The sequence below is a fragment of the Diabrotica virgifera genome, chromosome 6 (assembly GCF_917563875.1).
Source record: "Diabrotica virgifera virgifera chromosome 6, PGI_DIABVI_V3a".
In the NCBI taxonomy this organism is placed as follows: Eukaryota; Metazoa; Arthropoda; class Insecta; order Coleoptera; family Chrysomelidae; genus Diabrotica; species Diabrotica virgifera.
Window position 1 is genome coordinate 78,955,665 of NC_065448.1, and position 14,260 is coordinate 78,969,924.

Here is a 14,260-nt window from a genome sequence, read left to right on the forward strand (position 1 = left end):
CCCAATACTTAAATGTACAAGAAAAAAGTCATAATGAGAAATTTAAAAAATAATGCTAAAAAGTATCAAAAATCATTAAAAGTACAAAAACTTTAAAAGCATAACTTGCCTAAAAATAGTCGTACAACCCTTTACAATAGACCATTTTAAAGGTAATTGACTTCTCTTTCTACTAAATGTACCATTGCATATACCTATATGTATATACGTAGAAAAAAGTTACAGAACAATGTTTGCGAAATAATGGGGAAAATGGCCCAAAAATGCTGTGAGCGGCGAAATTAAAAAAATCCTATTTCAGAAACTATAAATCATAGAGACTTCTACCAAACGTCATTTTAAAGGGAAGGATGGTAACTATTTTTCACTGAAGCAAGCCTATATGTACTTATATTCCTGTGGAAAAAGTTATGGGGCCAAAATCAAAATTCCTTTCTTTCGTTTTTTTTCTTGCCTTTCTTTTGAATATATTTTTGTAAAAAAAATATTTTTGACTTTAAAATGTGATATTTCGATAGTAAATTTAACCTGGAACAAATTTTCTGTAGATATATAAAATTGCATAGAACTTGCCCTAATGCACCGTGTGCCTAGGGACTAATTCACCCCTTTCTCAAAAACGCACCCACTTAAATGGTAGCACTCCGAGGTTTTTCAAATTTGGAGGTTCATTGACCATATGAAACAATAAAATCCCGTTAACGTTGTAGTTCCTTTTAGCTCTCTTATTTTAAACATTATAAATAGCATACATGGAGAAATGAAAAATATTTCATTATACCTCGGTTGTAATGAAAAACAAAAATTCTTTTTTATTTTAAAAATTAATTTTCCGATAATCAGTTATAACTGCCGATAAGTATCCACCGAAGTATTTTAACCAGGGAGCAGTCGCGCCATTAGAAAAATCTAACATTTTATCCTTTTCCGTGATAACTTGATGAAAAATTTTGCAACATAATTGTCCACTCGTAAGTGATTCGTGGAAGACTGTAGTGATGCGTGTATTTTTTTTTTGTTTTTTTATTTTTTTGTGGAATTTATGGCGTTGGTGAGAACCAATTAGCTTTAAAATTGTTAGAAATAGATATTTTTATCATAACAAGTAAATAAAAATATTACAAAATAGAAATTTGTTTTAAATTCGTATTGTTAGACTTTTTCTCTGCGTGCGACTGCTTACGTGAAAGAGTAGTGAGCGCGACTGCTCCCGGGTTAAATAGGTAAATTAAATAAATTCTATTACATACTGTATTCAAGCATCATTAAAATATTTCATGAATCATAGTCATAGTAAATAATGTGAAACATTACTTGAAAAGGTTTTAAAACTAGAAACATTCACAGACACTGACTCAAACCATCATGACTACTCATAGCATACAGCCTAAGGCAACACCATTAAAAACATTTTTTTGTTTTCATACTACAATTAAGTATACTTTTAAAAATGATGCAAATCTCATATATATTTGCTGTTTTATATATTTACGTTATACAGTGCTTTACAAAACTTGTGGAAATTTTATAAAAAGCATATTTCTAGTATTATATTGTAAGTTATCCTTAATGCCTCCCAGTGAGTAGCCAAACCAAAGTGAAAAAATATCTCAACAAAGCTATCAATCGGTCTGTGGAACTTACCTATCTGTAACACTCAAAATAATGTCTGGTTAAGGAAGTTAAAAAAGAGATGGGGTTAGTGGGTTTGGAGAGGTAGTGCCTTTGCATCAAGTTTAGTGAGCACTGGTCCTCACAAGCTCACAGGGCTAGATGGAGCCTTAAGCGCTGGTTTCCTCGAAAGCGGCACCGACAACCTGCGACCGTAGCACTGCGATGAATTACGTCAGATTACGGTGAAAAATTCAAGGTTCTTCACTGCGGCAATGGAATGTGCAAGCTCAGCAAGCGGTGGCTTCCAACGCATCCTTGGAAACCAACGCTGTTATTTTGCATGGTACAGTTTTTTATGATGTCATTCATCGCAGTGTTACGATTGCAGGTTGTCGGCACCGCTTTCGAGGAAACCAGCGCTTTAGCCTCGAGTCAAGACCGGAATGCGTCCTATACGACGTACCCCTGTTAACGTTGAACATTACGGATCTAGACCGGAAGATCGATAAACATTTCTGGAAATGATAAGTAGTATTTCCTGTACCAAGTTGCGGTGTATGAGAATCGATCTTGGACCGGCGCAATACTGGATAGTAGGAAGGAAGATTGCAACAGTTTTTATTGGTTCCTATACTACGATGCACCAACCCGCTTTCCAGGCGTGGTTATTAAATTGCCAAAAAACCCTCTAAATGAATTGAAATGGAAATGTCAAGGTACAAAATTAAACTATCACTTCTATCACAGACAAGTAGAACGAACTGTTCTGAGTCCTGCATTAGACAATTAGATCAAGGACAATTAGATCAGTCCCAAGGATTTTGGGGGAAGGGGACAGAAAACTGAAATATTAAAACTTCCACACACCTACAATATATTTCATTCAGGACATTAAAACTACTAACACATAACGTAGGTACTTAATATTCAGACGTTAAACTCCTAGAATTAGAGGAGGAGGAGAAATCGTGAAGAACAACTTCTTACCTTAAAAGACGAAGCCACAAATGGTGATCTGCACAATTCGAATTTGGCCTGTGGTGTGAGTTTTTATTGAATCTCACCCCACCGTGGCAAAAAGGCTTTAATTATTACCTTTTGCCTAATTGGACATAGGTGAATATTTTTGGACCACACCCGTTTGTCCCAAGCAGAGAATGTCCTTCGATTATACAAAACAGTGAACTTTTAGGAGAACTCGTTCTAAGATTTAATTTGGTCTGGTTTTATAGTTACTAATTAACACGATATGAAGGGTTGTGCAAACTAGAAATAAAGGTGTTAAGCGAACAAAACATTTATTAACAACAACGAGTTTAACAAATATGCGGAATTAACGATAAATTATTGTCTTAATAGCGAAAGAGAGAGAGAGAGAGTGTCTATTATACAAATTTCCGTGTTGACAATTAGCGAAAGGAGTAATTATTGCGAGAGCGTAACGTATTTTCACGGCGAAAAGAGAAACACCCACTGACACCTCACCTAGAGAGGCTGGCTAGAGACTACTCAGTTTTTATTCTAAAACTACATAATATTTCGCTAAGGGTAAGAATGTCACAAGAGCGTGTTCGTCAACACATGTTTCTACCCTTGAGACCACCGGAGAAGCTAAACAGCAAAACCATATGTCCGTTATCTTTTCTGCTTAACACAACACTTAAAAACAAAATTCTTAAATCTCACTAGCAAATGGTACAGATTGTCCCAACAAATTTAAGAGCGATATTTTTATAAAAACGAATTAATTTAACTGTTGTTTTCACAACAGCCTGCTTATCCACAAAAATATGTACAAAGTATATTGGATATTAAGCAAATATCAGGGAGTGATACTCATAACAATTACACTGAGCAGTAGATATAAAATGAAAGATATAAAAAGTTTGCTCACAACGTCAACACAAGAAGGAAAAGAAATCGAAGAATTCTATGAAGAATTGACAACTGCATTATGGGAAACAAAATGTCATTTCACTTTTCTTCTGAGAAACTTCAATGGCAATGTAGGAACTTGACGATGCAGAGCTGGGAATAGGAAACACAGTCTAGAAGATCGAAACGAGATAGGTCAGATACTACTAAATTTTCTTCAGAACCACCAATTGTATTTGATGAATAGCTTCTTCCAAAGGAAATCACATAGAATATGAACATGAGTAAGCCCAAACGGAAAGATAAAACGTGAAATAGATTTCTTTATAACAACACAAAAGATGCGTCAAAGATGTCACAGTATAATTCATTTTGGTATTAGTAGTGATCATCGAGCTGTGAAAGGCACAGTAAAGTTAAATTTAAAAAAGGAAAGAATGAGATTAATAAAGAGATGAGAAATGATAAAATGGAGTAAACCATAAAACACAAAAGATTATGTAGAGCTATAAATCAGACCCTAAAATTTTCTGACTTTCTTAACTTTCAAATGTAAGGCCATCTTTTCATTGACTTTCTTCGGCAATGTGCGTTAGGTTTTTATAACCTTTTATTACGTTTTCCTTAAAATTCGCTTTATGGTGTGTATATAAGGTTCTTGAACTCGTGCAGCATATAGCTTCAGTGAAAACGCGCCATCAAGTTCTATTTTCCGCTAAGGCCTTCACCTCATTCCAAAATTTTCCTTGACCTTTTATCTCGTCCATGATGGATCTTCTCCAAGTTTGTGCTGGGCGACCTCTTTTTCTTTTTCCTTGGGGATTCCACTTTAGGGTAGTCTTTGCAACACTGGAGCTATTTTTTCGGAGTGTGTGATCGATCCAACCCCACTTTCTGGACTTTATTTCATTTTCTACCCTCTTTTGTTCGGTCAGGTGTAGCACATCTTAGTTTTTGATGATGTTAGGCCAGAAAATACGGTCAATTCTTCAAGCAGTGCCGGATTAACCATTAGGCGGACTAGGCGGCCGCCTAGGGCCCGGGTACTTAATGAGGCCCGCATCCCACACAAGTGCATTAATTAATATTTAATTATTTAAGCAATTATTAAAAAAAATAAAATGTTAAAAAAATCAAATAGGGCCAACTGAGACAAAAAAAAAAGAAAATGATTAAGATAAAAAAGGGTTCAAAAAAGGGTGCGTGGCCTAAGTGTCCTCTATTTGCTTTCTCCTATTTCGTCGTCTCTATGTGATTATATATTGTAAAATCCGGAGATATGGGATGCAGCCAGAAAGCAGTTTATTAACGAAAAGTCTTGGATTTAAAATATTGTTTATTATATTTTTATTTCAATTATTCTAATTGTTTAAAAAGTAGTAAACTTTGTATCTAGGGCTTTTCGTTTTCCTCGTAATAAGAAAATGATTAATTTATGATTTCCAATGAAACTCAGTTTTTTGCTTTGTCTTTTGTCAAATATCAGAAAAATACAACCGACTTCAAGACAAATTAAGCAATTATCTTCAAATGCATTTTTATATTCCATGTTCTAACATTCCCTCAATTTGGTAATCAATTTTGCAAGCAAATTTTGATAAAAGCTGGTAATTATTTTGGTATGGTACGTATTTTTTTTTTCAATTTCTACCCACCGATGGGCCTTATAGTCCATTCACTCACGGTAAAATATTGCAAAACCTCCGGATTTTAAAGAACCTTTGGATTTGAAACAAGAGCTTGAATTTACATGAAATTTGGTATAAGCATAGCTAACATGTCAAATAAAAAAGTGATATTGTGCCAATGTGTGTTTTTGCTCTACGGTTGCGTCCACCCCTTCTCGGGGCTGTAAAAATACGGCCGGAAATGGATAAACTGACTAATTCTAAGCAACTTTTGCTCAATAGAGTTTTTTCATAAAGTCAGTACATTTCGAGTTATTTGCAAGTGAATATCTTCATTTTTCAACAAAAAAATATCACGTTTTTAGACGGTTTTTCGCAATAACTCAAAAAGTAAGTATTTAATCGAAAAAATATTATTAGCAAAAATATAGCTTTTAAAAAATTGAAAAAATGGTGTATGTGAGCAGTCTGTAGACCCAGTAGAAGCAGAGTTGTAGCTAATGAAAAGTAGGTTCTTATTCGTCAAATTCCAAATCGAATATTTCAACGTGAAATAATAAAAAAAATAAGGCACTTTTCATGAAAAACACATCATAACTTGTTTAAATGTTTTAAAAAAGCGTTATTCTTGTTTTTAAAAAAAGTGTCTAGCATAAAAAGTAAGCAACATACGCTCAGAATAAAGTTGATCCCTTTTTGGGTAAAAAAACTGGTGAAAATAACCCCCTAATTAGAATCCCAAATGAAATTAATCCTTACCTCTTCACAAGCTACTTTACTTATGTATTGTTTATATGCTCTGTAAGTTTTATCGGTATAAAGTGCTTATTTATAAAAGGGCTGTAGTAGAAAGGGCTTGAACAAGTCACTAATCATAAGTGTATGTAATTTCTTTTTATTTAGCTTACTGCCTCAACAACTAATGGCCATCTGCATGGTATAGTGGATTTTTCCAATCAGGTACCTAGTGTAATTTGTAATGTGTGTGTTGATTAAATGTCTTGTTACTTAGCAAAGTCGACGTCATTGTTTTTGCAAAGAGACGCTAATTGTATCCGAACGTCTGCGGTCCCTCCGGTGAGTGCCGATCCCACAAGGATAGAAACTATTTTCATTTATTAATTTTTAATAAATGAAAAATTCCTCTACCCAGGGTATGGAAATTTTGAACAGTAATATCTTAAACCAATTTTTATCTTCCAAAAAAGCAAAAATTTGAAATATTCAGAAAATCAAAACCTATATTTTTTATTCTTTAAGATTTTTGGTACCACTAATAATTTTTAAGTTATTTGAAAAAAAAGACATTTTTTTTAAATTTCAAAAAATTTGTTTTACTTTAAATCCCAATGTTTTGAAATATAAGTACTGTGAACCGGTGAAACTTACAGATCATATAAATAATATAGTTATAAGTTTTTTCAAGATTTCATAAATTTTCAAGATTTTTGTGCCAAAAAAGGAATCAACATTATTTTAAGCTTCACTTGCTTAATTTTGATACTTAAAACTTGTTTAAAAAAACAAAAATAAAACTTTTTTAACACTTTAAAAAAGTTGTGATGATTTTTTACCGAAAAGTGCTTAATTTTTTGGTAATTTACGTTGAAATATTTGATTTGGAATTTGTCGAATAAGAATCTACTTTTCATTAGCTTATTCTAGGTCTACATACTCCATACATACCTACACAATTTTTTTAAATTTTGTGTAGGTACGCTATATTTTTTCTAAGATTATTTTTTCGATAAAATATTTAATTTTGGAATTAGTTGCGAAAAACCGTCTAAAAAGGTGTTTTTTTTTTGTTAAAAAATGAACATATTCACTCGCAAATAACAAGTAGTATTGATTTAGCGAAAAAACTCAATAGAACAAAAGTTTTTCACCCCCGAAGGGGTGGGGCACTCATACTCAGGGCAAAATCACATATCGACACAATATCCCTTTTTTTCTTTGGCATATCAGGTATGGAATATTAATGAGAAGTTGTTGCGAAATGTAAAAAAAAGAAAAATGATCTTTTTTACATTGTCTTAATTTATTTTTGGAGTAACTACTTCCCAAAACAACATAAATATCTATAAATTTGTTTCAAGTAAATGGTCGATATAAAGGGGCCTACTTCTTATGGCCGCCTAGGGCCCCATGGGGCCTTAAACCTGAATTCACTGAATTCTTCGTAGACATTTATTAGCAAAAACCTGCAGTTTGTGTGTAAGGGTTTTTGTCACTTTCCAGGTTCCACATCCATAGAGTAGAACAGACATGACATTTTACTGGAATAGTCGGATCTTTGTCGTTGTAATATACTGGCCAGACCTCCAAACAGTGTTAAGTATGCTGAATGGTTGTTGAACTTTTTGTATTCTCATACGAATATTGTCTTCTGTACCTTCGCTTTCTGTTATGACACTTCCAATATACATAAAATTTCCAAATTTTAAATCTACATATTTTTAATAGCAATAATTAGTTTATGGTATGTACGGATTATTTATTGAGATAAAAAAAACACAAACCGTCTGTCTAACTCGTCTTTGGACCTAATTGCGAAAGTTGAACTTTGATTATTCACTACTTATAAAACAAAACAAAAATCCTGTGTATATTGGAGATTTCCTTATAGTTGTTTCAAACTTACAACAAATACTGTAAATTATGTTTAAAAAGCAATTAACCGAGCAATAATCTATATTATGTTGTGGTAAAAACACTTAGTTTATTTACTTTTTTAGTAATCATCACTAAATATCGCTATTTGCAACTTGTAGCACTTTTAACAGTTTTCAATAAATAAAGGAGTACACCAATCAATTTTAATGATTATGACCTTGATGTAATAGGTAATAGTCATAAAATAAGTTGCGGTTAGTGATCTTATTCATTTTGTTGTTTGACTATTTTTTATAGTTTACATTTTATTCATGTTATTGACTCTATTGTCTATTTATGTCGAATAATTTAATACACTGCGTGTCAAGAGAAAACGGGCACTCCACAAAATAAGTCATTTTTGATGTCTCTAATTTCCTAAACCTGTTATCCGATTTAAGGGATTTTTTTAATATGTTATAGCCTTATTGTTTAACAATATCGCTGTAATAATATTGTTGCTAGACAGGTAAATTGTCACTCTATGCCGGGTGTACCAATCAAACTGTTTTTTTTTCTCAAAGTTCACAACACCCTGTGGAATACTCTAGCATTTATAAAATACTGAAATTAAAACCCAACTATAGCCTCAGATTTTCTTAACATTCTGTTTTTTTATTCAGTCGCTTATGTTGAACAATAAAAAAGTTAGGTACTTTAACAAGTAGCCATTTTCTTCATCAATATAGGTTGTGTCTAAATAGGTGCGACAAACTTTAAGGTCTATTTCATACTCTACGACTTCGGTCGTCACGACAATCGGTCGTAAACAGTTGGTCGTACATTCCATTAGTCCAATACAGCAATGTACAGAGCCTTTCACACAGGACGACCACGACTAACTGTCGTGCCGTTGCTCTTCGGCTGTCATTGCAATGGACGACGGTCGTGTCGTGCCGTGCCATCAGTGAACCACGGGCATAAATCAGTGCTTCCATACTTAACGACAGTTAGTCGTGTAGTACCAGTGAATCCAGTGGCACGTACCTACATAATGGCAGACAATATAGATGGGGAATTTTTACCTACATAGATACAATACATAGGTTGGTATTATCTTATTGTGAGGACAAAAATTTCAGCATTAACAATGTTTATGACTTTTTCAAAGTGCCGAGGAATAGACTCTATTATAAAATGCATTATTATCAATGTACCCTATTATAAAAATTAAATCATAAATGTTTCATCGGGAATATCTAAAATTTCTTGTTAATAATAAATTTAAAGATTCTTTTATAGCACAATTTAGTGTCCAGTGACGTAAACGTAGATGTATATTCGTGTTTTATTAATGATTATTTAAATATGTATAGATATTAATATAATCGGTATATTAAATAATCTAAATTCAGTTTTTTAGACGGATCTTTTAAATATTGAAAGATGAAAGTTGAGCACTATAACAATAATTATTATTCACTAATTGAATTGTATTTATTAACAAAATAGGTATATATTTTTTTAACCGTCATTATTATCTGTTTAACCATAGACCTGGAGGGATTTCTCTTTCCTCTAGTTCTTTTTCATTTCCCCCCCTCTAGCTTCTTATCGGCCTTCATTTTTCTTCTTCCTTGTGGTGTTCATGCCAAAATCTGCTTAGAGATCCTGTCATCTGGCATTATCTGTACATGGCCGTACCATGCTAGTTGTTTTGTTTTTATGTCATCAATTATTGTATGTGTGACTCCCATCATTTCTCGTATTCTCTCATTTGGTATCCGATCTCTTCTTGATTTGCCTGCTGCTCTTCTCCAGAAGTCCATTTCTGTTACTAGTAACATTTTCTCCGTTCTTTGTTTCTGTGGCCAAACTTCACTGGCATATGTGATTATACTTTTAAGTGTGCTATTCTATATGAGCTGTTTGTTCGCTGTAGATATTGTCTGGTCCCACAGAATGCCGTTCATCATGGATATGGCTTTTCCACCCTGTATGTTTCTGTCTTTTATAGCAGCATCGAGTGTTCCATCTTGAGTTATCTTCATGCCCAGGTACTTGTATTCATCGCAGTGTTTAATTTCTGTCCCATCGTCTAATCACTAATCTAATGGACTGTTTTGTTCTTCTAGTACACATAGCTTCAGTTTTTTTAATGTTGACTTCGAGACCCCATTTGTTATATTCTGCTATTAGCTTCCGCGTCATGTAACTCAAGTCGTCATGATCCTGAGCAATCAGAATTTGGTCATCAGCGAAACATAAAGTGTATTATAGTGTTGTCATTACCCCGGCATACTACCCGTATGCACGCCAATGGTGAATATAAAACTCTTAATTTTATGTCAAAAATTGCGCAATAACTACCTCTTAAAACCTACCAAATTTCATTTGCATATCTCAACCGGTTTTAGATCAATACATAAATCGTCAGTTTGTAAGAAAAATTTTAACACCTCGTTATCTCGGAAACGAAGCATTCCTGAACATACGTTTATAAGCAAACTGTCATTATTTTTTCATGCAGAATTACCCCTTGAATGTGTCATACTTATTTTAAAACACCTTGTATTGATGAAAAACATTATTTCTAGTTGTTAAAGTACCTAACTTTTTTATTTTCCAACATAAGCGAATGAATAAAAAAACAGAATGTTAGAAAACCTGAGGCTATAGTTGGGTTTTAATTTCAGTATTTTATAAATGCTAAAATATTCCACAGGGTGTGGCGCACTTTGAGAAAAAACACATTTTGATTGGCGCACCTGGTATACAATGACAATTTTTACCTGTTAAGCAACATTGCAACATAAAAATCACTTAAATTGGACAACAGGTTTAGAAAATTCCAGACATCAAAAATGACCTATTTTGTGGGGTGTCCGTTATTCTCTGACGCGCATTTACATAACAAAAATTAACAATCTTTTATTTTTTGACAGGTATTAGAGCTAATATGTACAAGAGAAGCCGGAGCAGTATTCGATGCTGGCGGCTTAAGCTGCATTCTGCCATTTATTCGCGATAATGGTCAAAGAGTACACAAAGACACACTTCATTCCGCTATGGCTGTCGTCTCAAGATTATGCACCAAAATGGAACCAGCAGACGCTCAACTACCAACTTGCGTATCAGCACTCAGTTCTCTACTACACCATGAAGACAGCCATGTGGCCGATGGCGCACTTAGATGTTTCGCTTCTGTAGCCGACAGATTTACAAGAAGAGGTGTAGATCCAGCTCCTTTAGCTCAGCACGGTATGTTTTTTTATATTATTTACATTTGTTTTAATTCTTCTTCTAGTGCCGGCTCCGCTAATTCAGATTGGCTATAACTATTACAAATTAGTCTCAATCTTTTGCTTTTCTTAAAAGCGTCTGTGTATTTAGCCCGGTCCCTTCGATTTTACTCGTATATGCTGTCTTTCTCCTTTTAAGTCAACATTAACAGTCCAGGCTTCGGCACCATAAAGAAGAATAGAATGCATATAGCATTTTACCATCCGATATCGGATTTGCAAATTAAGTGTTTGGTTACTCAGAAATTTTAGATTGCTCTATTCTTGATCGAATTTCGGTTTTAGATCTTCAGTAATCCAGCCTCCTAAGTATTCAATTGTGTTCACTTGTTCAATATCTTCACTGTTTATCTGGATCCTTACTATAACTTTACCCCTCTTGTTGATAACCATTGTTTTTGTTTTCTTTAATTTTTATTGTTAAACCAAACTGTTCCTCAGTATCACAAATTGTGTTTAGTAGCGTCTGCAGGTCTTCCTCACTTTTAGGAATAATGACAGTAACGTCGACATAACGAGTGTTATTTATATTTTCAACATTTAGCTTGATCCCTTCCATACAGTTTTCAAGTGTTTGTGTAAATAACTTTCGGAGTATATATTAAATAGTAATGGTGAAATCTAACGCAAAAGAAGGTCACAGCACAAAATCCACAAAATATAATACTGAGGTGCTAAAATCTGAAACTGCTAGAGCTAATTACATGAAAATCTTAGACGAAACGTTACCAAACATCGGTGAAAGTTATAGAAGAGCGTTGGACTATATGTAAAGAAGCCATGCACACAGCGGCTGACACTGTATTAAAACCTATCAAGACCAGAAAAAACGAGGATTGGTTCGACGAAGAGTGTAGACATATTAACCAACAAAAAAATGAAGCATATAAGAGACTCCAGCAGCGCAGAACGAGATCAACTCTCGAAGGTTATGAAAATCTTAGAAGGGAAGAAAAGAGAATGTTCAGAAGAAAAAGAAAGAACAATACGAACACGCTCTAAACGACGATAATCGGCAGCCACTCCCCACCGAAGAAGAAATTAGAGAAGCCATCTTAACACTTAAAAATAACAAAGCCCCCGGTTCGGATAATCTCCCTGCTAAACTTTTCAAAAACGGCGGCGACACCCTCTTGAAACACATGCATAAACTGATAACTGCAATTTGGCAACAGAAAGAAACACCCACAGACTGGAAGTTGGGTGTACTGTGTCCTCTACACAAAAAGGGAGACATGATGGTGTGTGATAATTATAGAGGCATCACTCTACTCAATATGGCATATAAAGTGTTCTCCAACGTATTGTACAAAAGACTTCTCCCCTACGCTGAAGAAATAGTAGGAGGATATCAATGCAGTTTCCGTCCTAATAAATCAACAACGGACCAGATATTTACAGTGAGGCAGATCATTGAAAAAACCCTAGAGTTCGACGTCGACACCCACCACATATTCGTGGACTTCAAAGCCGCATACGACTCAGTTAATAGAGGTAAACTTCTACTTGCTATGGTAGAATTTCAAATACCGCTTCAACTTGTCCAATTAACTGAACTTACGCTCACAGGAGCAGAGAGCATGGTAAAAATCCAAAACGATTTCTCAAGACCCTTCCATTGCAAAAATGGACTAAGACTATCGTGTCTCTTATTTAACCTGGCATTAGAAAAAAATAATTCGAGAGTCTCAAATTAATACGAATGGTACTATCTTTAACAAATCAGTATAAATTGTCGGATACGCAGATGACATAGACATCATAGGTAGATCTAAAGAATCTCTGACTGAAGCATTTCGGTCGTTAAGAGCATCTGCACAGAGAATGGGGCTAAATATAAATGTTCAAAAGACCAAATATATGTGTTGCACTAGGTCAAGCAACCCGACACCTACAAGAATAATAATTGACGACCTAGAACTGGAAGGTGTCGACACCTTCACATACTTAGGCTCGCTACTAACTAGAGATAACAATGTCAGTGAAGAAATTAAAAGAAGAATAGTGCTCGCCAATAAGTGCTACTATGGCTTAAGAAGACAGATGATCTCAAAATACCTAGAAAAATTAAATTAACTGTCTACAAAACACTTATAAGACCAGTGCTAACATATGGCTCAGAAACTTGGTCACTTACTCAGAATGACTAAGAACTGCTCAAACGTTTTGAGCGAAAAATCCTAAGACGAATATATGGTGGCATAAAAGAACAAGGCTTGTGGCGCCGGCGTTACAACTTTGAGTTGTATAGAAATTTTGGAGAACCTGACGTTGTACAATTCATTAAGGTAGCACGCCTTAGATGGATAGGTCATGTAATCAGGCGAGAGGAAGATGCCATAGTCAGAAAAGTTTTTGACCGAAGAGGTCCGATAGGACAACGAGCAAGAGGAAGACCGAGACTTAGGTACCAAGACAACATAGAAACTGATTTAAAATCTATTGGAATTAGAGCATGGAGAAGAGTTGCCAGAGACAGGGCGAATGGAGGATTGTTCTGATGAAGGCTTTGGCTCATAAATAGCTGTAGCGCCACTGATGATGATGATGATGATGAATGGTGAAATTGCACAGCCTTGTCTCACTCCTCTACTTCTCTGTTGCGCATCCGTGTTATTTGCATCTAATGCTGTTTTAATTGTCATTACAAATGCCAAATATGTGGCATTGTTCAAGTAAAGTTTAAAAAATCTAATGGTACTCGTATACCAACTTAGACTACTTATTTCATATTACAGTGCTGTTATTTATTCAGTTAGTCAATTTGGTATTAAAATACGTAAAATTTAAATTGAATATATTTTATTCTTCAATTTTATTTCAGGTCTGGTCAATGAACTGTTAAGTAGGCTCTCTAATGCTGCCGGGCCAGCAGCTGCCAGTGGTACTCAAACAACACCCGGTAAAACTCCATCTACAAGTAATCCAGCAACAGCTACACCTGATTCCAAAGCGAACGCAGCTTCAATATCGACCATTATTAGCCTCCTTTCAACTCTCTGTAGGGGATCACCTTCTATAACATATGTAAGTTTTGAGCCATTTTCTTGTTAGGTAGTAACTGATATCTTTATGCTATAATAGTTTTGAAACTCGATAAATACCTACGTTTCTAGTACCAAAATTTATTAATGCCATTCGGACCGTCCACACTACTTTATGAATGCTATTGTTAAACCAGCCTCGCTACGCCACTGATCGAACTTTCGTGGTATCCGACGATTCGAGCTACAAGTTCTAATAGCG

At 34.6% G+C, this 14,260-nt stretch overlaps 1 protein-coding gene across 4 annotated transcripts in view; it reads left to right on the plus strand.

The window, feature by feature from the left end:
* The window catches only part of LOC114335728 (E3 ubiquitin-protein ligase HECTD1), a 228,659-nt gene that overhangs the window by 98,554 nt on the left and 115,845 nt on the right, over nucleotides 1-14,260 (plus strand). For all 4 annotated transcript variants that reach the window (XM_028286013.2, XM_028286016.2, XM_028286015.2 and 1 more), the window contains 2 exons: nucleotides 10,658-10,973; nucleotides 13,839-14,041. In XM_028286013.2, coding sequence (XP_028141814.2) covers nucleotides 10,658-10,973; nucleotides 13,839-14,041 — 519 coding nt within the window. The remainder of the gene's footprint in view (nucleotides 1-10,657; nucleotides 10,974-13,838; nucleotides 14,042-14,260) is intronic.